The sequence below is a fragment of the Eleginops maclovinus genome, chromosome 10 (assembly GCF_036324505.1).
Source record: "Eleginops maclovinus isolate JMC-PN-2008 ecotype Puerto Natales chromosome 10, JC_Emac_rtc_rv5, whole genome shotgun sequence".
Lineage (NCBI taxonomy): Eukaryota > Metazoa > Chordata > Actinopteri > Perciformes > Eleginopidae > Eleginops > Eleginops maclovinus.
In genome coordinates this window covers 11,561,943-11,588,666 of record NC_086358.1, presented here as the reverse complement: position 1 = coordinate 11,588,666, position 26,724 = coordinate 11,561,943, and the positions used below count along the sequence as shown (strand labels likewise).

At 40.1% G+C, this 26,724-nt stretch overlaps 2 protein-coding genes across 2 annotated transcripts in view; both read right to left on the bottom strand.

Moving 5' to 3' along the window:
• Positions 1–462: 462 nt before the first annotated feature.
• On the bottom strand, positions 463–2,335 carry foxi1 (forkhead box i1). The gene is made up of 2 exons (XM_063893626.1): positions 1,698–2,335; positions 463–1,438 (listed from the first exon to the last, which is right to left on the bottom strand). Exons 1-2 carry the CDS (start codon positions 2,293–2,295, stop codon positions 918–920), a joined length of 1,119 nt encoding a protein of 372 aa, XP_063749696.1. The 5' UTR covers positions 2,296–2,335; the 3' UTR covers positions 463–917.
• Positions 2,336–12,801: 10,466 nt separating this feature from the next.
• Positions 12,802–26,724, bottom strand: part of dock1 (dedicator of cytokinesis 1) — a 157,038-nt gene continuing 143,115 nt past the window's right edge. Inside the window, exons 45-52 of the mRNA XM_063893165.1 lie at positions 25,448–25,624; positions 24,585–24,668; positions 19,020–19,157; positions 18,028–18,170; positions 17,513–17,711; positions 15,840–16,014; positions 14,830–14,981; positions 12,802–13,657 (exon numbers count right to left, since the gene is read on the bottom strand). Coding sequence (XP_063749235.1) covers positions 13,562–13,657; positions 14,830–14,981; positions 15,840–16,014; positions 17,513–17,711; positions 18,028–18,170; positions 19,020–19,157; positions 24,585–24,668; positions 25,448–25,624 — 1,164 coding nt within the window. The 3' untranslated portion in view covers positions 12,802–13,561. The remainder of the gene's footprint in view (positions 13,658–14,829; positions 14,982–15,839; positions 16,015–17,512; positions 17,712–18,027; positions 18,171–19,019; positions 19,158–24,584; positions 24,669–25,447; positions 25,625–26,724) is intronic.

Below are 26,724 nucleotides of genomic sequence, written 5' to 3'. Positions count from 1 at the left end.
TTGGAAGTGACAAGCTGAAAATGTCTCTGTCTTACATACTCAAGTGCTTACAGCCACTTGACTCTAAATTTCCTGACAGGATCTAAAGTACTTATAGGGTATACATTTATTTAGGCCTACCACTTGGAATAAGTTTGAGGATTGCAACATTTGCTTACTGTTTGATCTTTTTGAGAGACAGATAGCTCATCAATCTCCAAAATATTATAAACTGACTAATCAAAACTGTAAATCTATAAAATAGTGGGTTTGCATCTGTTGTGCTTAAGCTGAATGTTGTTTTTTATACCAACAAAGGTATTTTAATCAAGCTTTTTATCAAGTTTCAGTCTCAAAGCAAGTGTTATCTCTCAGATTGTTTCATCTACACTCACGCAAATAAGCAGAACAGTGACGCATAAGCCTTGAGTTAAAATAAAATGACTTTTATTCAAACATATACGTGTGTAAAAAAACAACCACAACACAATGCAGTCTAAAATACATTTCATATGGTCTTATGAAAATAATTTCTGTACATATGTTTCTCCTTCTTTTAATTCAAGACAGAGAGTTAGCCCAAGTCAGCAGCTACCATTAGAAAAAAGATAAGTAAAAAAACATCCATGAGTTCAAAATAGATTTCCATGGGCTGATTTGTAAATTCAGTAATTATCTACAAATAAACACGTTTGTTGCACTTGTATGTACAAACCAAAACTGAGAATTGACAGATTGTGAAATTCCTTTTCAATACAGCAACAGAGATTTTCCAAGTAGGAAAGGAAATTGTGTGGAGAAAAAATATTAATTTCCAGTGATATTTTGACACCAGGCTACGAAATAATAATAGTAGTAGGCTACTGAAGAAATGTGAAGACTAACAATGAGTGATAAATAACTGTGTTCTGTTTCATCCCAACACTTACAAATACAGTCTACACCTCTGTTCCTTCCCGGCTGTATATGAGGTTATTAACACTAAAATGGTTGGACAGGCTCTGTACGGATGTGTAATAGTTAATTCTGTTGTTGTCAGAGTTCAAAGGAGCGATTAAAGTGGGCGAGTAGGAACCGAGTCCTGACATGCCCTCTCTGCTCTGGGACAGATGCCCGGAGCCGTAGTCCCGCTCAACGACCCGCGAGCCTTCGCTGCCGCCCGCCAGAAGCGAGTTCACGCTTGACACGAAGTTGCTGTAACACGGGCTGTGCTCTGCCGAGGGAGACGGGGACGATTTGTGCTCCGTGGGGGAGGCCGGGGAACCATGCATGCTGGGCGGGGAGGAGCTCAGCAGGCTGACAGTTTCGGAGAGCTTGTGCGGGCCATCCTCTGACTTGACCGGGAGAGAGGTGCTGTCAGCCCCGCTAATGTCAGCTCTCCTTTTCCTCTTCCGCCTGAAGTTCCCGTTGTCGAACATCTTTTCACAGTTGGGGTCCAGCGTCCAGTAGTTTCCCTTACCTGTAAAATAAAAATAAGTGAGGTTTAAATAAAGATGTCAAACTTTAAGCGCAGTGAAGTGAAAATATGTGTTTTGATTTTTTTTAAATGGAGTAAATAGGACATTTAAACAGGGTTAATACTAATTGTTTCAGTACTAATAACCATTAAATAAATATATCCAGGCAAAAGGAAGCATTACTTCAATGTACAAGAGACACATATTGATAACATTATATTACAAAGAAATCAAACAGAAGTATAATTATGTTTGACATACCAGGGTCATCTTCATCCCGTGCCACTTTTTTGAAACAATCGTTCAGTGACAAATTGTGTCGGATTGAATTCTGCCAGCCAGCTTTGCTCTTCTTGTAGAAAGGGAAGTTATCAGCCACATATTGATAGATCTGACTGAGAGTCAACTTTTTGTCTTGGTTGTTCTGTATGGCCATAGCGATCAGTGCTGAGTAGGAGTAAGGTGGTCTGACCATCTTGAAGAGTTCCTGCTGGCTCGAAATTGACAGCCAGCCCAGGTCTGCGCCACCAAACCCAGTGGGAGGCGGTAAGAACGGCCTCTGGTTCGAGCCGTATCCAGACTGAATATAGGACGAGCCGTTGTTCCCGGGGAGATACGGAGAGGAGTTGATGCTGGGTCCGTTCAGCCATAGGTACGGGTTCGTGGAGGGGGAGGTGTACTCTCCGAGTCCGTAACTGGTGGGGTGCGTCGGCGGCCTCTGAGGGTGATGGTGGTGGAGGTTCTGTTGGTACACACCGTAGTTATCGCAGTACACCGCCATGTCCAGGATCTCCTGCGCGCTGTGGTGCTGAATAGGGCTGGTCTGCTGGTTAGATGGTTGGTGTCCAAAAGCGTTCATAATCCACTGCAACCAGATTCCCAAAATTTAAATGCGTCTGTGTGTCTCACTCGGGACTGAACTCATCCCCAGAGGAAGGAGTATTTATGCGCAGCGCCCGGAGACTCTACAGGTAGCCCATTGAAAACTTTTGCGTTAGTCACACCCCTTTTTTCAGTCCCTCTCCAGCTCAGTTGTATTGAACCACATCTCCATATCAATGTGCACCGATACTGCTTTTAACTGCAGCGCTGCGCTTCATGTTATTTACGGTTTATGCCCATTAAGATACGTTAGTGACTTGTAAGTGCCTGTACGTAATTACGCACTGGAGTTTGAGTTAGATATGTATTTATATTTTGATTTGTTTTAATCAGCAAGTACAACATGGAGCAATGGCTTTATCTAATTTCAGAAATATGTCAAACTGGTGAGGGTCACGAGGGTTCCGGAACTTTTACGGTTTTCCAAATATATTACCATGATTTTTGTTAGCTCTTTCTTAGGATGTATTTCAAGTTAGCGGCACGTGAATCTGAATTCTCTTTTCTTTCTTTTACGAACTTCAAGTCTATATTGAACAAACATCACCAATATTCTCACTTCATGTTTATTGGGATAAATGTATTTATGATTGTATGATTGTAACGGCTCGACAAAAATAGAATCAATATGATTCACATATTGATACGCACTGATTGTCATCATGTTGGGACTTGTTGACTTTCCTGAACAAGAGTGTCAAACCGAAACAGCGAGCCCGCTTGAGTGTGTAAAAAGCCTTCTCTTAAAATAAATTCGTTTGTAATAAACACTTAACAAGTGCCGAAGTTTAGTGTCAACAAGTGACTCGCGGAAAAAACACACCCAGAAGCCTCCACGGAACAACAGCTCCTGAAATAATAACAATGATAATTCATGATGTCATTGCATTACATTATTGCCTTTGCAAATTACTGCAAATACAATAAAAAAGGAAAAATAATCAGTGGCATTCAACAGGTGTTTTCTAACTTAGAATAAATGAAAAAGACTTGAATAAGAACAAAAACGAGTTTCGTAATTAAAATTAGATGTAAAAGAAAGAACAATTATTATGGTATAATACATGCAAAATGTTTTAAAATTACTTGACAAACAGAACACTTGCATTTCTTAAACGAGCTGCTCCAACTTCAGAGACACCATTGAATTAACATCAATATATGTATAGCCTCCAGGGAGGTTTCGAAAGTCTACGGAAAAGCACATGCACACAATTATCTGCTCAGAAACGACATGCACACTATTCTAATTTCACGTATGTGGTCAGAAGGAACAATAGTCCTGACGGTTTCTAAGAACTGACCTCTGGCAGGCACTGATCCGAGTTTCTATAGAGGAAAGTGATAAAGCCGTTAATAGCCGTCCGAAACTTCAGTCGATTCGCCTTATAAAAGTTTGACTTGTCTCCCACGATATTACGTTATTATCAGACGTCTGGAACTTATTACAGCATGGCCGTGAACTACTGTATGTAATAAATCACGTGTCTAGAATTTCTCCTGCATCCATTAAAAGGCCGAAGTTATTTGTTGTTTAGGACTGAATTTAACATTTGTAAAGAGGACATTTAGCTATTCGCCTCCTCCTTCAGGTCTGTGGTCATCGCTGTGCAGAAACGGCTTTGCAGGAAGCTGCCGGACTACTGCACTAATCGGCACAACATTCCTCCTCTCCATGACCTTGATGTAATTGTTTGGCTCCAAGGTGTTGTCCCAACCACAGGCTGTACATCAACGGCGAGCAGTGCACTCAATTGGGGGGGGGGGGGGGGGGGGGGGCAGTGGCATTTAACCCCCAGATGAAAACAACACAACCTCTTAAATGTCCAACACCCAATGCAGCTAATTACTGCTGACTGGACATCTCAATTTAAAAGACGATTCTTCTCAGCCTAAAACTATATAATCCACAATGTAAGGGAGTTTCGAGTAGCTGTGTCATACACCATATGTATTATATATTTTATTTATTACTATATGTGAATAATTATTTACTTTAAGTGCTGTGATGAATTATGTTGTATTATCCCATCAGTGTTGGGGTTTGATTAAGTGGCCATCAATCAATTCCTTCGTCTTTCCCATCTTTCCTCCCAGATTAAGTTCAGAGATGTCAAATGTGGCTCAACATGGCAACCCCAAGCCCCCATGTCATTGTAAAGTAGTATTTCAAACATGCTGCCTGCCTGTGTGTGTGTGTGTGTGTGTGTGTGTGTGTGTGTGTGTGTGTGTGTGTGTGTGTGTGTGTGTGTGTGTGTGTGTGTGTGTGTGTGTGTGTGTGTGTGTGTGTGTGTGTGTGTGTGTGAAGGAGCGGGATGTCTATTGTTGCTCTGCCATGTCTGTCTTCATCCCCTGTTTCCTCAAGCTTTTCGAGGTCATAGGAGCTTTTCTCTGGGAGATCAAGTCAATCAGGGCAGGGTCAGAGAGGCAGAGGCTGAGGCTCCGCAGGCCCCTTCAGGCTGAGACTAGAGACAATCATTACTGCAGCTAATATGAGAATAACACACATTCCAAAGTCTATATTCAACATGTATCTGCATAATATATTTCTGGATTTACAGCTGAACTACACAGGAATCAGCAAGGCCTTAAGGGTTAATAGAGCTTGTTTTCTGCTGGAAACCATGGAGTTAATGCGGCTATATGAGTTACAGTTTACTGCTTTGAAGTACCAGACTATTAGATGCTCTTAGACCAATACAATCACGAGAGGCCGAGATGATTAGTTCTGACTGTTTAAACAAATGTATCCCTTTATCTAACCGGGGGCTTTCCCTGCTCAGAGTCTCCCCCCAGTGGAGGAACCAAGCAAATCAGACAACAGTGCTAATTAATGAACATGTGAGAATCTGGTCTGGCTTAATACAGAAATTCTGAAAGTAGAGAGGTATTTTTCAGCAGCTCTTACTGTGCAGGAGATTGAAGACACTTGGAATGTTGCGATGGGAAACTTGGCAGGCAGAGGAGCTGTCTGGCCTCTGAGCATCCTTCATTTTTACACCCAATGGTCTTTATTCTCCAAGAAGGCAAAGCCATATTCAATGCAAGACACATTTATAATAGGGTGTCTATAGCTGAGTTTTGGGTCTTAAGAAAATTATGTTCAGCATTTTATACTCACATTTAGCCCTTGATAAATGCCAGGCCTACAAAATAACAGAGTGATGAAAATAATAGCACCGATTCATTTTAGGAGCTCCAATTAGTGTCTGGTTTTAAGTTATTTTGAAGATTACTTTTACTCTCTGCTCCTTATTGAAACATACATGATTATTAAAGTTTTTTTTAATTTAAAGTTTGACTACTAGCCAGAAGTTGCCCCCTACTGCTGAAAAGCAAAATCCCTATGTTCACTGAAGGCTTTAGGTTCCATTACCCTAGTTTAGGTTACATATTGAACCAAGATTGGCTTCCAAACTACATAGGATGTCTCAAAATCATCTTGTTTGGACACACCTCCACTTTAAGGTGAGCCATTATCTCCCTTCAGCAGAAAAAGTCCAATCATCCAAGTGAAGTGTGAAAAATAAACTTTTAAGTTTGCTTCGACGGCATTTTGATCAACAGCCTCAAACCATCATTAGCACATAAATATCTCAAGGTATTCGTCCACCTGCCAGGCCCATGAGAAGGGAATACGCTTCTTAGTAATTAGACGTTCCTCCAAGTTTAGTCCCCATCCGACCAATTACTGTTTGGCCCTGACAGTCCATCTCCAGGAGTTAAGGAGGCAGCTCTGCAGACAGCACGCTGACCGAGGGAAAAATACAACCAGCCCATCCTCCTGCCTCGCTGCTGCTGCTTGCATTAGCTTAAGATTTACACCTCTGCTCCTGATTACATCCTCGGAGAGATCAGATGTTACTGCTAGGTTCGTGCTAAATATCACAATCTGCTGGGCTCACTATCCGCTATAGTTTACTGGTGTGGTCTTTAAAATACAAGAACTTGACATAGAGAGTCATGAAATGAGAATTAAAAGCAGAGATATTTCAACACTAAAACTCTAAAACGCATTTTGAAAAATGCTGCTTAAATTCACAGATGCAAAGATGAGTTGATATAATAGGGTGCTAGTGTCAAGACTATTCATTTGACCTTAACATCGTTTAACCACAAACCAAAGGTGTATGCTTCTTCAGTTATTAGTCATCCAGGACTGTGATCTGGCATGATGCATTGAGTGTATTAGCCAGAGGAGGGCAGCATTGCTTCAAACATTATTCCTTCAGCATTACTCGACAAAGGAACATTTTTACAACACTCATATATCAAGCATGCAGTGCAGCTTCCTGGGATGCAACATATATCCAAATACAAAATCTGACCAGTGTATTGATTTTAATCACGCAGAATTTATGAAAGGAGGCGTTAGAGTTTAAAGTGAAAGTAATTAAATATGTTCCGCTGTCTGGAGGTTAGTGCAAAGGACTTTGTTTTTACAACTTTACATTGCCCTGATCAAAATTGTGCTATTGTTTTTATCCTTTCTTCTTCAGATTAAAACATTATATTACAAAAATAGAGTAGCCAAGCGCCAGTGTATCATCACGCCAAATTTAAGTATATGTGTGAATAACAAATAATTACCTTCAGCACCTTACCAGAACTATACTAAAAAAGCACCCTGCTCTCAGTCAAAAAGTCTTAGTTATGAGTTTGAAAAATATCAATGTGTTCTATACTAGCACACGGAATACTTCTGAAGCAGCTCAAAAATATAGACATGAGATCAGAAACACCAAATTACAAAGATTTAATTAACTGGCTCAAATCAATATTCTGCTATTGGGACATCATGCCTGCAGCACCTCAAAGTTATTTCCGCGTGCAGCCGACACTGGCTGGGAACTCTGCTTCCTCATCAAACCAGCTCTCCACCCCCGATCTCTAGGTATGTCTCCTAGCAACACGTTGCACCGACTGACTGGGAAAACCCAGAGCTTCATAATAGCCTCAGCTAATATAGATCACCACCACTTGGCTGTCTCCCTCAAACTAAGATAATAAGCCTGTGTACAGAATGTACATTTTGTATTAACGGTTGGATGCAGCACAGAAGAACAAGCTCAGATTTAAAATGCTAACCCTCCTGTGCTTATAGTCCGGAGTAGACTAGTCTCTGGGCTTGTAAGAGTGGCTTGTGAAATCCACTCTTGATAAGAAAGTGATAGAGTGTCTGTCCGAAGTGTGTACAGTTGGAGGCAAGACAGAGAAACAGCGTTAAAGTGTTTCAATCAAAGGCTTGCAGGTGTTCATTATAAGCCCCTGCAACAGATAAGAAACAAGTTCAAAGGACAGTTTGTTATCCACAAAATCTCACAGATTAACAAGTAAAGACATTTAAAACTTCACTTAAAGTAGCAAGAATTACATTGTTATAAGTAATTACTGCAGCTTATACAGTGTAAGTCCAAGCAGACATATTAGCTAGTAGTGTTTACACTGTGGTCCAACAACAAAACATTTTCCTATAGGTCATAGAGGTTAATCACATTTCTTGCTTCATCCCAAATCAAAATCAAATGCCTTTCTATAATTTCAAACAATCAAAATATGCTAATCTTCACATTTGAAAAACTGGAATTATAAAATGTCTAATAGAATACCTTTCAGTTAGACATCTAATTGTTTAATTGCAAGAGCTTTAGTTAAGAGACACGCAAATTAATGGACCATTATATTTCTAAACCAGCCTTTATACAAGGATCACAATTGAAATAATTATACAGTACAATGTCTTAATCATTAATCTGTTATGGTTGTAAACAAATTGAACACAATCTACAGTAACGCACAATAGAGACGGATAACAAGAGCCTTGTTGTTGCCTGATGTTTGTCATAGAACACAATCCATTCAGGCAGTTTAACTGAACCACTGTGACAATCAAACAATCACTATCTTTGACAGCAACACACACCAACACAGAGTCATGTTGACATCGATTGACTGCTGGTGAAGCTACATGTTTGTTCCAAGCAGCAATAACAGACAGCTGTACCTTGAGTCCGATCAGGTGATGTAAATGCAAATCTCTTTCATTTCGTTTCAGGCTGACATTTCGAGTGACAACGACAACGTTCCTTTTAAGATTTCATTTACGGCGAGTCTTTCTTTATGGGACAGTTAACTGTGAATAGCATCAGTAAATAAAGGGATACAAAGACAAGGGATGGCAAATAATAACAACAGACGTATATTCATCCCAAGGGAGTTGTTGTGCAGCAGTTACATTGCAAAGAAGCAAAGAAGTAAAATGTGGAAGAAAAAATATATCAATAAAGAAGCAACTATAAAAGATATCGACAAAAAACATGTACAATGACAAACATATAAACAAGGTTAATGGTAGGGATCACAAGCTGCTCATATCTTAGGTTGAAATCTAGTAGCTAGGTTGGTATGCAGGACTTGATTATTTACATAAAATGTAACTTAAGCCACTAAAGAGTTTTACGTTTGCAGCAAACTATCCTAACCTTAACTATTCCTGGTCAATACCTAACCATCTCGTAAGAGTTTCACAAATCAAGGCTTACTGTCTAAAAATAACCGCCCCACAGAGCTGCTGGCCTGGCAGTAGACTCATCTAAAAATGTTCATAGCCAAATTTAAACAGAAGAGATGAATGTATTCTAAACAACATACACTTAGATCATTTATGTTTAAGTTAAGCACCGGACAATAACCCTACTCAACTAAAAATGTATCTTTGTAGCAATACAGGTAATTCCTAAAAGTCTTTTCACCACATTTACGGTATGTTGGACAATCCTCCACTACTGGTAGCAGGTCCACATTTGGGAAACAGGGAAGGAAATCCTACATACAGCTGCGATTGGATATATGGAAGACTGTTGATTTAAAGTAATACAGTCCTCTTTCATTATGCGAATGAAACATTTACAGGGAAGCATGCACATTTGCGGCAATTGAAATTGTGCCCAGAGGGAAGAAAAATATACACATTATTCCAGGCTGAAATGACAAATGAGAAGAGTATAGAGTGCGCTGTAAATATCTTTCTCCTGGAGAGTAAGCGCTAGCGCACAGCTCTCCCCCCTCACAAAGCCCCTGGAAATCCTCTCAATTAAGCGCTGCATTTCCCAATGCTTTGAGGAGAAAGGGTGAAGCATAATGCCTGAGCACAAATCACTGAGAGCCTATTGAAAAAGCTGCCGGTTAACTATGTAATATTACCACTGCTGAAATGCTTCACCCTTTATCCCTTTTCAATTGCATGCAAGATATTGAGTGTGCACTGGGTGTACTTCATAAGTGAATTATGCCATTGACAAAACTTTTTAATCCCACCTCACAGTTTGAAGAGAATGTGCTCATCATTGAAATGCAAAAAGCTGTTACAGTGACTATTAAAAAGGAAGGAATCCCTTGGACTTTGTAAAGTTGTATTGTTTTACAACTTTAGATCATTTTTGTTAAAGACTCTGTCTTCAACCAAAAACGTTTAAATGCCCAGGTGAAAACCACTCTAAAAACGATTATACAATTATAAATAAATAATTGATTGAAAGTAAAAGGATTCATCTGCCCTAACCCTTTATTTAGCATCCTGAATCCATGCAGACAGATCTGTATCAGCTTTGCACACCTGGACAGAGCATTTTTCCTCCAATGTTGTTTGCAAACTTGGCAAACTGTTAAGTCACAGTACAGTTAAGTTCACTTTATTACAGTACCTCCACAGATATATTGGACTCCGGTCTGTGCTCTGACTTAGCAACTGTGTAGCTTTGTCTCTGTTTGTGGTAGCTGAAATAAAAATGGTACATCTCTTGCAGGTTGCAGCAGGTTCTCCTCAGGGATTTCTATGCATTTATATTCCCTGTACCTTTACTAACGTCCCCCAGTGCAATACACTGCCACTGCATGGCATCACAGTTCGCTATGTCTTGGTCTTGCAACCTTAAGTCGCAACCTTGATTACACAAAGATGCTCTCAATTTAACTAAATATGAGATTGACAAAATAACTATTGGCTGTACCAGGACTTTTGTATTTCGCTTTAATATTTGGGTTGTTTTTTAAAATTTGACAATTTGTGATACATTTGTAGAGAATTGTTTATTTCAACAATTCAATTTTTATTATGTTCTAATCAACAGTAGCAAAAACCCTTTGACAGTTACATTTGATGTGATTCAATATTGCAAATGATGAAAAAGTCCACAAAAATGAATACTTCTCCCAGGAGCTGCTATATAAACTGTTTACGTCTTTATGTTGGCGTGGGCAACATTCTATACCTTGACTTGTATCTATTGATCAGCGATTAGACGTGGTTGTCAAGTTAGTGGCCATTAAAGGTCATTCATTTTCCAAGTGGCACCTAATTCAGTCCCTTAGCTTTTTACATGGAATCAATAGAAAGCATACATTCCAACAGTTGGATGTTTAATTTAGCATGTATTAGGTTGAGTGCACATTAACACTAAGGAAAAGGCTCTAATGAACACCATCTTGTTTTTTGTTATTGTAAGCAGAGTATGGTACTGCACTAAGGCAAGGGTAATGGTCCCTAGAGAAAGTTAGGTAGGTGAGCCTTGGGAGGAAAGAGGGGAAACCACGAGAGAAAATAACATTGGTGTGATAGTAAAACTCGCATTTTTATTGAATATTACTTACTCCATTTATTTTTATGTTTGGAGAGCAATTTATCATCTAGACAGATAGTATATGGTCAAATGAAGGTCCGTTGGAGCACAGGCTTTGTGTTCAGCAGTGGGAAAATATTCAACAATGATTTGCCACAAAAGGATGAAATGGATCTTACTGTTCACATTTAGGGAGGGGGAGTATAGTGATTGGTAAAGACAGCATGACAGGAATTGTAATACATTCAAAATTAAACTTATTATAAATAAAATAGTTTTTTTTAAAGCTTCACAACCTTTCTGATTTATTCCAGCCCATTAAAACACTGGTTCTGTGAAAATACATTTTATATTTTTTACTTAGTTTATTGATGAACAATTAGGAGACGGCCACACATTCTGCATTTTGATACCGGTTGAATTACCAACTTCTTAATGAGACATTTTACAGGCTGACAAAATATCACACAAGCCAAAGTATTACAAGTTGTCTCTATAGATTGCTTTCCCCACATAAAACTCTAAGGCAAAATATGTCATTCAGTGTTCCTCATTAGGACAAGAAAGCTTTATAAACCCCACATTTCTTGAGCTGTTAAGAAAAAACAGATTCAAAAAACAGATGCTTCACTTTGAGCATTCATCCTCAGGCGAACACCCACTCTCCGAGTGTCAGCAGAATAAGAGAGCAGAGGAATATGAACCACATGGGGCAAACCATTCAAAAAATCCCAACAAGCCGAGGTTTGTGGTACACACAACGGGGCCAGTAAATACATTTACAAAATGTGTAAATGAGGACTGGGATATTGAAGGTCTCACAGCCCAATATACAGACGCTTTCAGCCAGAAGTAACAGCTGGTAAAAGATAAATATGTGTGTTTAGGTTTCGCAATATGGAAAGGAAATGGGCAAATAAAGCTGCCTGATGAAAATCACAGATTATGATTATTTAAACTGACTGCCTATAGAGAAAAGTATCTTAAACACATCACATTAACAATAAAAAGGAATTAAGTTTAAAGATTTTATTTCAGAAAAGGTATGCTTAAATGTCATTTAGGTAAAAGAATCACAGTCACAGAACTTTATGCGAGTCATGTTATTTCACCAAGAATAAAACTGATGCACATATTAATAAACTAGTAAAGTGTTATTCAAACTCAAGCTGCAACACAAATAAAAAGATAATTACAGACTGACTTAATTGCTCAAACTCCAGTCATTAATTTGGAGTCATAATACATTAAACCCATGAAGCATTGAAAGCTGAGAACAAACTTGCCAGCCTGTGTCTTAAATGGGAATCCCATGACACCCATCTAAAATTGTAAAACTACAAAATTAAACAAAACCTTAAAAACATAATTTGCTCTCTCACATAATGTGTTATTAGGCTGCAGCAGAGCATAGAAACCACTGTTTTTAATACATACCCTCAAGTGTGACCTTCAGCAGTTTCTATAAAGCAGAATTCATAATGCAAGGACAGAGCTGGCACCTGTTCGTTGGCTCATCTGAATGTATTTCAAATATGGGCCACGTTCCAGATACGTACTTTGAGCTTTGAAAAAGAGAAAAGATCGCTTGGTGAGCCGACACATTATGTAAATGAGATTGCGGTAGCTCAAATAGAAGTCATTTTGTGGCGTAACGCGTCCCGGTATAAAATGCCTGTGTTGATAATGATGCGGATGTTGCGATGACTGTCAATCAGGCGGGTAGAAAGCTTTGTTACGGAGTGTTCGGTAGAAATGAGGAGAAGCGTATAGATTGCCAATCTGTTTTGGATTTCAGAAATATGGAAACACACACATCTTTTTACAGCTTCCTGCTGTAGATGTAAAATAATGAGGCAAACAGCTTTTTAAAAATACATACAATTTAAATTTTATTCAGAAGTCATATCAGTAGTGAATTGGGAACAGTCAATATTATTGAAATCCAAGGTTACAGCGATCTATGAACAATGATAATGCAATAGGAGTTAGTTGTATGTGCACTCCAAAGTTTTACCAATAAAATCCAAGATAGGTTCTCACATGCCAACTCTGTAAAGTCCCTGTCAATTCAAAACCTACAAGCCCTTTTTTGTTTCATATAAATGCCGCTTAGTCTAATGATACGTTAATACAAAAGGATTCACGATCAAATCACATACAAAAAAAACCCTGAAATAAAATAAAATCATATATACAAACCTCTGTACATAATGGGAATATGAATAAAAGAGAGGAATTATTAATGAGCGCCCATATACTGGGAATGGGTCAGTATGGTAAAGCGGCTGTCTGAACACAATGTCCTGATTAAGTCTTGAAGTGGCATGGTTTCGGGCGTAGACGGTATCTATAAATTCAGTGACTACTCATCGGTGCAACATGCTCCCTGTTGAAGACTGCAGCGTCGTCAAACTGTAGGCCTAACAAGACAGGAAGTAAATAGAAAGCTGATAATAGCGGGCGGGCTGCAGTGAGGTATTCATCTTGTCAAGCTGGGACAGGAAGCAAGGAATGTGTGGGTAAATCTAAAAAGAAACTGCCGCTTTTTGGTGGCAGCCGTTACTGTGGTTGTTTTTGTTGTGTTGTCAGCGTGTTGTTTGGTCCTACTGTCAGCGTCTTTGTTCATTGTACAATTCCTGAATCGATAGAGGCCTGTTTCCTCGTGGTCTTGGGAGGTGGTGGAGGAGGGGTCTTGCTGGGCAGAGGAGGTGGAATGTGCTGAAAACAGACAAAAACAGCAACCTTGAAAATGCCATTTTCTCAAATAACACCAACTTAGCTTTCCACAAAAATCATCATCAGCCTACACACCATTTATGTCTTTTTAAAGTGTCACTTTGTCAGATAGTGAGGTGATTATGGTGCCTTACAATCTCAGACTACAAGTTGAACCTCAACCAATCATATCTACAAATCTGCATGACAGGAGGGGTAGACTTTTACAGGAATGGGTTGTCTTCTATTAAGACTGATGTCATGTAGCCTGATCCTAGAACAACAATAGACACCTACTGTAAGCTGTATTCTAATGCTTGTTTTTAATCAATCATCATCGACAACTACATGAAAACAGGCCTTTATTAACTGAGAAACACAACATGTACATTTTTCATCTATTAGACAAACTTCCGTGTTATTTTAGTTAAAATACCCCATACTTGTGAGGTCAAAAAATAAAGATTAATGCTTTAACATAATAAAGGAAACGACAGAGGTTTTCTGTCTACCTGAGTGCCCTTTCTAAGACCCCTGAGTTTGTAACAGACAAGGAGTTAAGCTCGTCAATGACCTCACCTCTGCCTCCATCAAGAAGTGTAAATGAAGAGCGGCTGTCACTCAGCCTGTGAACATCTGCTCTCACTACACTACTGTTTGCCCGCTGCCATGCTGTCTGCAGAGGCTCCGCTTTACTACCTGTCCACAGGCCGTGACGGTGGATAAATAAGATTAGTTAACGGAGTGGCGAAGCGATAGGACGGGCGAGCGTCGACGCCGGTGAGTGTGGAGAGACACGCCACTGATTAACAGCGGGAGAGCTCCTGATGGATGTGAGAGGTAAAGTAATCATCCAATCCATCACGTCTGAGCACTGGGCCGGCTGGGGGAACAAGTATAAATAACAGCGGGGTGGACAGGCGGGCGTAGGCCCTCTCTGCTAACTGACTGATGCCTATACATTCCTCTGTGACACAAATTACAAAAATGCAGCACAAATGTGGGAGAGAAACATGCATGAACACACACAGATATGAACACAGGATGTACAGGTGTAGGTGGGTTTACTGGGGGCGGAGGCCTCGAATGTCAAGTGCGTGTAGCGACCTCTTGCGTCATTATATACGTGCCTTGCATCATTAAAGGCTTCTCTCAGTCCTAATTAAAACACCTACCCTTTGATGTGGCGGGGGTGGCGGAGGCGTCGAGGGACTCGCCAAGTCTTGATTATCTAGCAGGTTGCCGTAATCAGCGTTGCTGCCTTTCACTGGCAGCGGAGGAGGGGTTTCACCTTTGTCGGAACAGCCCATCCCGTTGAGCTCCAGACCTGTGCAGGGGGGCACTCATCAGCTCACATTCATCAGAACACTACATCAGGGTCTGATCAACAGTAGGACTGGGATCCAAAATACATCACGTGGCCTATTTCTAGTTATTTCACCATCATAAAGGCCCATTTTATGTTTTAAAGAATACAACAATGATAATGGAATTTACCAGAACAAGAATTCATCACACACTTAAGGGGGAACTTGATGGATTTACCTGTTGAGATCAGCAGTCAACAGTACCACCAGTGTGGCTTAAAAAACATACTAAGTGGATCTTCAGATCAAAACATTATTTACCATGTCACATATAAACCTAAACGCTCACCTCGATCCCTGAGAGTTAACCTAGCTTAGAGAGTAAACCTATGGTTTACTTGAAACCACCAGGCACTGTATACAAATCTAATAAAAGGTTTACAACGATAATGGGGGTTTACATCACTAAGTTATATATAGCCTGTAAACTACGTCTCATCATCTCTCAGCAGGTAAAATGTTTAATATTATGACTTCAAAAGGAAGCTTGAATGTGAATTTAAGACTTTTTTAAAGCAATGGATTTCCCTGATAAGTTGAGTGAACACATTGAGCCTATTTGGAGTGATTCTGGTGTTATCAGCCAGCCCAGTGACAAAGAGTCACATTTAGAGGTAAACGGGGGTGGTGAAAGCTATAATTTTCAAAACCATTTCAAGAAATGGAGCTAACATGACTCATAGCGCTGTTATCCATATCAAACTGAGCGCCATCGTGTTTAAACACTAATGCAAGAGTTCAGACCAAGTCAGAGGCAGGCAGAGAGGGCCTGCAGGAAAGTCGTGTGTGTTTAAGTGTGTAAGTAAGATTGCTCATACTGGAAACAGTGTGCAGGCTGAAGGAAAGTTTGCTCCTTGGTGTAATGGGCGGGGGTCCTGGCGAGGAGGAGGAGTTAATGGATGAAGTGGGTCCGGGGGACACAGAGAGGCGGCGGTCTCCACCGATCTGGCTGAGAACTTGACTCCTTGGTCTCTGAGGCCGCAGCGGGCTGATCTGAGGGGATAACACCAAAACGAAACAAGTGAGTACTGAGTAATCACAGTACAAGTATTTACACAACAATTCAATTAAACAGTCGTTAGAACTAACTGTATCTGAAAACCTGTTGAGTCTATGGTGAAATAATACAGAATATTTAAAAAAAAATCATTTAAAAAAGGGAAATTGTTTTCACGTCTCCTTTGGGGCTGTTGACTGATCCACGCTGGCATTAAGTCAGCTGTTTGCATTCCTAAAAAATAAATCATTTGGATAAATGTGCTTGTAGTGTTGCAGTATCTTATTTGTGGTTACAATCATTGCTTCCATGCAAGACCACATTCTCCCAGCTCTATGGCAGGAATTTGAATATGAAAAGGTCTGTCCTCAGGGCTATTCCACACAGTAGGCTACATTAACAAACATCTTAGTAATTGGCCAAACTCAAAGAGTCAGCCACATGGAGGAACTGGAAATAACAAAACACTTTTTTCAAGAGTGTAATGCTTCTCCAGAACTAAAAGTAAAACAGCATAAAGGGGCAGAAAACTGTTCTTGATTTACATGCTTCAGATAATAACTCAAATCTACTATATCCTACTACTTCTTGTTAACTACCAGAGACCCCTGGGTGCCTTACCCTTGACCCCTGAGGCAAGAGGCTCCTATCACAAGCCAGACGGCTCCACCACTGCCAGAGGCCTCTTTTTGGATCCTGTGCCTACCCTTATCTTTGTGCTGCTAACCAGTGAGCATTCCCGATGGGCATGCAGAACACAGCGATACCTCTCTGCTGTAATGGACACTGGGCAATAGGGACTTTAGCACAGGAGAAAGAGAAGGGGCAAGATAAAGATATGTTTAAAGAAACAGAAAAAGAAAGGTAGAAATGTGAGCCACGTGATTTAGAGAGGGATTGTTAAAGGAGAAAGGGAAAAGATAAAGAGCCTGAAAGAGACATGAAGCTAATTTCCACGCATAAACACCACATTCAACACCTTTCACTGCTCTGTGGCACAAAAGTATATGTATGTTGTAGATAAAAGTACATTTGTCGCATGTAAAAGAAAAGTCAAAATAATTGGTTCAAAAAATAAAAATCTACAGGATTCATTCATTATGAAAAAAGAGAATTTCATTAAAATGTAGTACTTAATTATCTAGTGCACAAACTTTAGAGCAGCTGGAGAAGAGCTCTTGGAGAGTCTCGAATGTAAATGATTCAGACTTGGGAGCATGGACGTGCTCAGCAAATATCACAGTATACATGTAGTTTATCCTTGTTTAAAATAATGGTGGTGGTCTAATGTGGCACTGAAAGAAAGATCAGGTTCACCCTTTCCTAATGCATAGAAACTATAAATATACAGGGATGAAGAAGAAACACTGGCTTCCTAGATGAGTCCATAGTAAAACAAAGTAAATGAAGGGGCAGCAAAATGTATCTTGAGGAGAAGTACTCAGAAAGGAAACGGAAAAGAGAGAAAGTAACACATTGGAGAAATTCCAGTACCGTCTCTGACAGGATGACGGCTTCAGCGGGCTGCAGTAGGATCTCTGTGGTCTTCATCTCTTTGTCAAAGATCTCCTGGTGCTTGCTGTTCCTCTTCTCCTTCTTCTTCTCCTTGCGATCCCTCTCGGGGTCATCGCGGTCCAGCTTGTCCTGAGACTTGGTGTGCAGCTTCTTTGGCAAGAGAGGCTCCAGGGCAAAACTGAAATTAAGACAGTATGATAATGGTCCACTCAAAGATAAGATTGATTTACATTTTCAAAATGAAGTTGCAGAGGATTTATGTTTTACGTGACAAGGTAATTAATCAGTAATTGCATAAGCAAATCCTCAGAAATCCTCTTAAATTTGCAATGACAATAGAATATTTGAGGCCTGAGACTTAGTACTTGATATAACAGTAACGGAGCTTAATACTAGACAGTAATCCAAAATCAACTTCTAAACTGGCTCTAATAGGATGATCAAAAATCTGAAGTTTTTTTTAATCCTGTAAAAAGCTTTAAACTACGAGTTACCCATCTGAGCCAGGCCTGGAGGGCGAGTTGTCAGAGGAGATGGAGTTGACTGAAGCCACCGACAGCGGCCTCTGGGAGGAGGGCATGGTGAAGGAGCGCACCATGGAGTGAGGACGAGACCCCCGCCGTTCGTCTGCTGCCGGCTGAGACCGCAGATAAAAAGAAAATCAAAAAGAATTTAGCTTAAAAGTCCCTGACTGCTTTGAAGTTACCTGTGCATATTTAGTTTACAGTGCTGGAGGAGGGACAGGGGAGCTGTGAGGTTAATACCAGTAATATCTTAATCATATGTACAATATAGAGCTTCAGACATAATCAAATATAACATAGAGAGTAAAAGAACGAAAACTCTGGTTACTTTCGCTCTAACAATGAACCCTTTTGTATTAAAGTCCTTTCAAGCGAAGAAAGCTGCCATCTAAGGATAACCTTATTATCAGAGCCTGTAAAGTGATGGCTTTTCCCTTGTTTGAAAGGTCACCCCCCGCTCCCTTTAAATAGAGCAAGGGCGCCTTCACCTCGGGCAAGATTGAGGATAGAACTTGGCCAAGAAGAAGAACAATTAAAACTTAAAAGGAGGAGAGAAATTGGAAGCTGCAAACAAGCTGACTTCAGCTAAAAGTTAAAGCAAGTATGACATACATCTTCTAAGTGAATTTGGTTGATTTCATACATTTGCAGCTTAATAAAGCATGTTCTTGACATGAGCTCTGAGAAACGCTCTTAATTGGAACAATTTCTGATAACAAAGAAATTGCATCCATAATGTATCTGTAAGAAAAAGTGGAAGCAATGTTTAAAACAAGGGAACAGAAGGACCCTAAAAGAATGAATGGCCTTAAAAGGATAACAATAACATGTTGCTATGTCATGAACGGTGTATTTTACGTATTTATTTCCCTAAAAATCTTTTGCTAATCACACTAGAAGAAAGGGCTGCTGTTCCAGCACTTCCTGTATCAGAAAGCGCCCAAACAAGCAGAATCTCTTACCAGGGACTTTACCCCATACTGTTTCTCCACCTTCTCCCGCAGTTGCTTGAAGCAGGCCTCCAAGCGGTCGTGGAAAGGCCTCAGTGCCTCTGTGACCTTCTCTCCGTGGATGCGAACGCCTTCAGAGAGGTGCGGGATCTGCCGGGACGAAACAGTAGAGTAAGAAACTTTCATCAAACATGCCTCAGAGAGACGAGAGGTTAGCTATATATGCTTGTTCTTCATTTATCAGAGAAATATGCTTCGCCACATACATCTAATTTAACTGTAATGAACTTTGCCCTCCTTGCTGTGCATACTCGGCACAGGAAGTGAGTGTACTATCAGTCTGAGTGCACAAAGAATAATATAACTGCAACCTGATCCAGGTGCAAGCAGACTATAGAGAAGACTGTTGCCATGACACTGCCTTCCTCTGCCTCCCACCTACAGCATCATCACATCATAACATAAGTATATCAAAGAAGGCACAAGGAATGCTTACATGTAAAGGTATATACTGCATGTGTTGGATTTTTATCTCTCTGACACAATTAAAGAGGCAATGCAATGTCAAGATCTGAAAACATACAGAAGCAAGGGAGACAGAGAGAGTAAGAGCGAGGGAGAGAGTCGTGAAACTAGTAATTAGGAAACCCCAGTGACACCATCGGAGTCAGCAAGCTCTGCTGCCTAAATCTGCCAAGAGGACAAATCGTCATCCCATCCAGAGTGAGTGTTTGAGTGATATTTTCACAGGTCACAGGAATATATATTTTCAATTTGATAGACTTGGTGTTTTAGTGCTACATGCCATATTAGGGTTGGAAAATGTGTGCAAAAACTTGCCAGAAAGCAGGTACAGTCGGCTGTGGTAATAACAGATAGGTTTCTTTCCTATGGCAACTTTAAAAATATTCCCTGACTGTCTCACAGCTATAAGTGAGAAATACTGTTAAAGGTGAAATGAAAGCAGCTTATGCTTTTATGCTTATGAATAAGTAAATACCAAGTAAACTGCGTTAGAGGGGATTTAATTCAAATGTTTATATTAAATCAGTCCCAGCCAGAGCAGTTTATTTCTACAATTGGAAAACGAGAAAACAAATGCAGAGTGCATCTTGTGCCTTATCTCAAAAACAGTAGCTTTAACGGCCAATGCATTCACCTGAACCCTTGAGAAAAAAATGGAACAAAGGATCCTCTCCTAGTACAAAGTAGTGTGTGAAGCATAGGTGGGCCAGGAGGGAGAGAGAAGAAGAGTGTGTGCTAACCTCGGAGTCCCTAGAGTCTACTCGCCTTTCTTCCTTTTCTCCCAGGGCAAACTGCCCCTCCACACCCGGCTGCAGCAAGAACCTCGCTAAGCTGGCACGCAACGCCAATTTGCTTTCATGATGCAACATTTTGTAATAATTTCCAATGATGCATGTTTTATTTACACAAGTTTCAACACATGGTGGGCTTATTAATGGAGAAGAAAATGGCTAATGCAGGAACATCAAAATGTTGTAGCGTCAGTGTACATAAAATCCTAGCTCTGGCACAGAAAAATAAATGAGAGAAGGCTACAGACACCCTGCCAGGATTTCCCGTGATACTGAAAACCTTCATCATCACCGCTGGGACCTTTTGGAGGAGAGAGGAGAGGAGAGGAGAACGCTGAGTGAGAAAAGGTGGACGGAAAAAAAAGATAGAGTGGAAAAGGTTTAGGAGAGAGGGAAGTCAAAAAAGGACGAGGTGTTGTGAGACGAAATAGACAGAAAGAAGCAAAAAAAAGAAATTGAGAGTGAAAGCTGAAGCAAGATTCCCGTCTCTCAGGATACCCACATCTTTTTTTAGACCTGAGGATGATCAGGTGCAACTGTGTGGCGGCATGGCAACAGCATTCTGCTAAGTGGCTGCACAGCGATCAGCTTAGTGTGGAAGACTCAAGGTTGCTAACACACAGATGTATAAACGTTAATTTAATTACATAAAAAATTTTGGGGAAAAGGTTTTTTTCAGTCCGGTTTAAAACCTGTTAATATCAGAAACGCAAAGTGTTATTTTTATCGGAGAAAAGAGCAAAGCTAAAGTGGAAGTTAGAAATTTCTGTAAGAGATACTATAATGTCAGCTGCTCAAGTGAGAATAAGTTCAAATGTGAGGTCATCAGCAGGTATGAAGCAACAATAACTGTACCAGCTTTAAAACTGGACTTTTTATTTGATCAATTGTAGTAAAATAATCATTTTAGAAGTGGTCAGACACATTCAAATTAATTGAGAGTGGTATAAAAATCTAACTTCAGTGTGCAATAATACATGAGAGGCTGTAAACAGAGTTGAACATGCCAAAGATTAGGAGACAGATGTCAATTGGTGTCTGTTATTTAAACACATTTGCAAGGCAGCAACCCGTGCCCAAGTGGTCAGAAATAATTTATTGCAGCTATTAATGTGGTATGAATAATGGGGACATCATGAACCTATAAAAGCTGATTGTAAATAGAAAGCAAAGTAGACAGAACAAAGCAACACATTTCAGAATTAGGACAGGATGTTCCTCTGCAATATGATCAACGGTGTTTCCTACACCTCCAGAATACATAAATGCAGAGTTGACGTCTCCTTTTGCAGAAGCACTTCTACCATCATATTTCCATGCACAAATTATGAGCTAAACATTCACCATTCATGCTGCATTCTGCGGGCGTGCGGTGATTAACAAAGAAGCTCCTTATCAATTGACATATAAGAAGTATGATAGAAATACTGGGGCTTCTTTATTTCAGAGCGTAGTGTTCCCTGTCACCCTGCAACACCTTAGGGTGCTGGGACAGCCACATTGCCTTTTAGATGCTCGGTAATAATGCTATGATGACATATTAAGACACTTCATGAGGGTCACAAAGTTTCCCTATATGTCAGTAAGGAGTCAGACGTAATAGTAAGCAGGGAGACTAAAGAATGAAATGACGAGGCCAGACAAATAATTAATATTTAGAGACATGAAAAAGAAAACTACATGGTCACCAAAAAGATTCTGTTTATGTGGCCATTGTCTCCGAAGGGCTGTGATCCAATTTATTGATTACGCAGCTATCTCTAGCATCTGTAAACAGAATGGATCGGGCTGCAGTGAGAAGTTTAAGGTGCTAATTTAGACATCTGTCTAAGGTTTAATTATATCCAGATACATCACAGAAGACTCAGACCTTATTTTTAACAGGGAGCCTTTTACAATGGCTAATTTCCTGATTTCCAGTTGCTCATTTCCTCTCTAATTACTAGACAAGGACAGTGGGTATTTCAGAATAACAGCGCACACTGGCTCATTTCGAACCGTTTAGTTTGTTCATTGCAGCAGGCTCTCCTTCATTTGTCTCATTTAGACGGATTCAAGACGTGAGATAAACAAGCATGCTGGCTCTGGCACAGAGACAGCTGATGCCATTTCAAATCAACAACTCTCTGCCTCAAGCATCTCTGTAAAGGTTCCTGTGAGTGTGTTTGGTGTGGGCATTGGTAAAAATGCATTACTGCTTTCTCTAAGACATGATTCTGTGATGATCACAACACACACCTTCAATCATTTTTTTGTGCTTCTGGAGGAAACATACCACCATGATTTCAGACGCTTAGTTAGCTTGATGTGAAGGACATTTTTAACTGGGCACATCTGCCAAGACGGAGCAACCCATTCATCTCATACTGGTATGACTGGGATGTACAACAGAGCTCCTGCTAATTAGCGCTGTGGATTGTGGATGGAGTACCATTTTTAGATTGCATTTAAATCTAAAATGAATGCCGAGATGGATATGGCTCTTTCACTTTTTAGCATTGGAACCAACGCACAGATTTAAAAGACACAGTCATTTTTGTTCAGTGGCTTTGCTTCGAGATGGATACAAAAATAACTTCATAGGTCTTAAAGGTAACATCTAGTTGCACACTCTGCCCTTGTCGGATATAATGTATTTGTGAAACTCAGTTCTTTCAAGAAGTTATGAAGCAGCAACTGTTTATTTTTAGGCTACACTTACCTGCTTTGACTTCTTCTTCAGTCAGTTATATTCTACATTTCATTTGCATAATCTGAATGTCTTCAAAAATAAGAATATGTAAAAACTAGTAATTATTAGTTTTGTTACTAAGGAAAAGATAAACATGTAAGCGTCACAAATGGCATCAAATAAGAAGCCACAATATTCCTAGGTGAATCATCTTGCCTTATAAAGACCAAAGGTTTCACAAACACAAAAGTATTTCAGATTCGAACATGATCCACCAGAGAGGCAGAGCACAAAGTTGACCTATTTTTCGGCAACCGAGAGGGGAATAACTATTCAAAATTCAATTAACTTACTTTTCGCTTGAAACTAGCGATAGGAAGCAGACACAGAAATTACTTGTTTCTTTGCTCAATTCCTGGGTGAACCATAGGGCCGGGAAATCCATCACTTCCTGATTGTTAAAGTGACTCTTAGTTCAGAGTAATAAAAGAAGCAAAACAAAACAGTGCAGCTTCATAAAATCCCAAAGGGAGGACATGTTTGTTTTTCCACTAGAAAGCACAGACAGCCAGGAGTTTATTAATTGAAGATGAGCCACAAATGAGCCCAAGATCTGTGGAGTTTCATAGAAAGCTGTTAAACAACACATGCCGTATTCCAACAATCTGTGTGTGTGTTCATTTCTCATCTGCTGTGTGTGCACTTCCTTCAGGCCCAGTGAGGGTGCAGAGCTGGCAGAAAAGCTAACGCCAATGCTGATCTAATGCTGTCTCTTCACGCTGAGGAGCATCCTCCCAAACTCCAGAATGTTTGCTTCAGCATTCACCCTGTCTATTATCTCCAGTGAACTATTTAACACACTTTCCCCCACGCTCACTTCAGTTACTGTCATTGGACACTCTTGGCAGTGCACTCACAAGTTCTTAAAACGATATTTTATTTTAATTTGTAACCTTTAAGGATGCCTTTTTTTTGCAGCAGAAGTGCTTTACTAGGGGGAAAACATTTGCGATAAATGCAGTGATATACAGAACAGGACAGTTATGTTTCAGCATTTAAACTCTCTAGTGTGCATGTGAAGGACTTTCAGAAGACTAAAACAAACTGCTGACATATACAGGGCCTCTGTCGGGGTGGTACCAGACTCCCAACGTCTGGAGATGGTTCCATAAATAAACTCTATAATACCATACATAACTTACATAAAACGGCCAATATGTGAATAGCCCAAAGCATTCACATGCAAATTAAGAAGGCTCAATCATGCTGAAAGGCCAAGTGGCACGTTTTCACATTTTCATGCATCTCATGCTCCCAGTACCATCCAAACATGCTCTGTGCTTTGGCTGCCTGCTGGCTGTACCTCCCTCTGCTCTTTACATGTGCCACAGAATAAGAAACACCATGTAATATAAGGCAAATAACATCTTTTAAAACAAACAACAGTGACATTTCTGATGAGCAGGCAATAACACTTTTCCTTAAACCCTTACATCTTTGTTGATGCTTTACAAACTACAGTCTGATGCTTTTGTAAGACCATAAGCACCACACAAAGCAACAGATGAGCATTATGAACATCAGTCTCACCTGCCAGGCGATGAAGTCTTTGAGTTTCTCAATCTTCTCAAGGTCCTCTGGGTGTTCCTGCATGTACTTATCATTGAAGAAAGCCTGGAGAGGAGAGAGGAGATACTGGGTTTAGAACAGGGGAAGACAGTCTGAGATTTGGAGAAGTTTGCATTATAAATAAAATGAGAAATGGGGGAGAGAAAAAACACACTGACAAGTGAAAGAGGACTGCAGTTGGAGGGGCTGTAAAGATGAGAAAAATGTAGACGAGGCATCCATCTCTCCTCCATCACTTTTACTATTTCCCTGAGATGAAGGAGTGACCCCAGGGCAAAAAATTCATGTCGTTCCTCCTCTGACTCACACTGCATCTTCCACAAGACCAATATGAATCTATTCCAGGTCGGTATAAATGCTGGGAACCAACAGACTATCGTTTTTTTCTTCATATCAAACACAGAGTAAAAAGAGTTTCCTTTTCTACATGACTCGTTATTGACTTACGGGGAGAAGAGTGTGCAGTTGAGACCAGGGGGAACACTAGAAATGTGCATAAAAACAGGATAGTATTTGTAATAGAATAAAAAGTCCCATGAACTAAAAACTGATTACGATGATCTTTGATTTTAGGAAACAATATGCCGTGAGTGGTCACACATTAATGATAAAAATATAATGAAATAAAAGCTTGTAGGGTTTCAAGTACTGTCAAACTGTTTTTTAAATTCTTCTGTTAAACATGAGTGTAGCAGAAAATAAAATGAATGGGAGATAGAGAGAATATAGCATGACTTCTGTGGATTTCAGCAAATTCCAATGAACGGAATTAAAGACTTGTTAAAGATAAGCCTGCATAGGATTCCTTTTTTTATGTTGATTACCTTCTCATAGTTGGTAAAACCTCCCATGACAGCTGGGTCCACGATGCCATTGAGCAGCATGGAGAGGGGGTTGATGGGAAGGTTGGAGTCGTTGAGATGCCTCTGCACCATGCTGCTGATCTTCTCATTGGTCAGTTGCATGGTTTCCATGGCATTCTCCAGTGGACTGATCTCCTCCTGTGCAGCACAGTAAATGAGGTTGTCATCAAATATTCTCAGCCTATATTCACCAGTTTCAGAAAATATACACACGTACATCAATCCTATAATCCTACCAATCAAGCGGAAGCATTTTGTGTTCAGACTGGAGATATGTTATTAGAAGATGGGCTTTCGAACCCTAAACTACGCTCATAAATCATGTAGGATAGAGAAGCAATGAATCAATTCCACGTGTCCATACATGAACCTGCAAATGTCGAATGAAGATGGATAGCACATATCAGAGAGGGAATTTCAGTTCCCATGTCAACAAAACATGAAATCTGAGAAAGATGAATGAAATGCTTTGAAATGCTGACATTCATTTCAATACTTTGTATCCGGAAATTCTGACTCAGTGTAATTTCACATGGAGGGAATTTTTGAAGGCAAACTAATAATCAATCACATGCTTGCAGCTTGAAAGTAATACATTCTGAAAAAATTATTGTTGCATAGATGTCAGACTCAGCCAAATACAAATGAAGACAGCGTGCCAAGGAGAGGAATATCCAATATGTGCCGGTATGTTTTCGGCCAGCTTGATAAAAAGCATTTTCGGATGGATGGCTTTTGCTTGGTGAATCTCAGCCGAGTCATTAAGCTTTAAATAGAGTCCAACCTCGGGGACCCGGCCTCTCCCTGGCTCATCTGGAGGGCAAGCTGATCCTGACAGTTTGCTCTTTCCCAGCCTGAAGGAAGAGGCCTCTGCTGTGAATAAGTGTGGCAACAGAGAATAGCACTTTCCTACATGGATTTGGGTGTAATAGGTTGTGCTAAGGATGTAACGACCAGAAGGAGCACTGTAGAGAGCTAAATGTCGAAGCTGCCTGGTGTGTGAGGTCATGCGGGGCCATTTGACAACTATAAATGCTGATTGAGCAGACTGTAGTTCAACATGTTGGTTTAACCCATTTAGACCGGATCGCGCATATGTGTGTATTTCCCTTTAAGACCGGATAAAGCATCTATGCGTAGTTCCCTTTAAAGCCGGTAAACGCCTCTGTGTCATTTTCAGCGATGCGGTCTTTTTCAAGGCACATGACCAGTTATACTCACTGTGATTGGCTAATACA

Excerpts from the sequence above, each read along its gene's own strand:
- foxi1 (XM_063893626.1), bottom strand. The coding sequence starts at position 2,295 with ATGAACGCTTTTGGACACCAACCATCTAACCAGCAGACCAGCCCTATT. Across the intron at positions 1,439-1,697 it reads ACGGGATGAAGATGACCCTG|GTAAGGGAAACTACTGGACG; the intron begins GTATGTCAAACA and ends TTTATTTTACAG.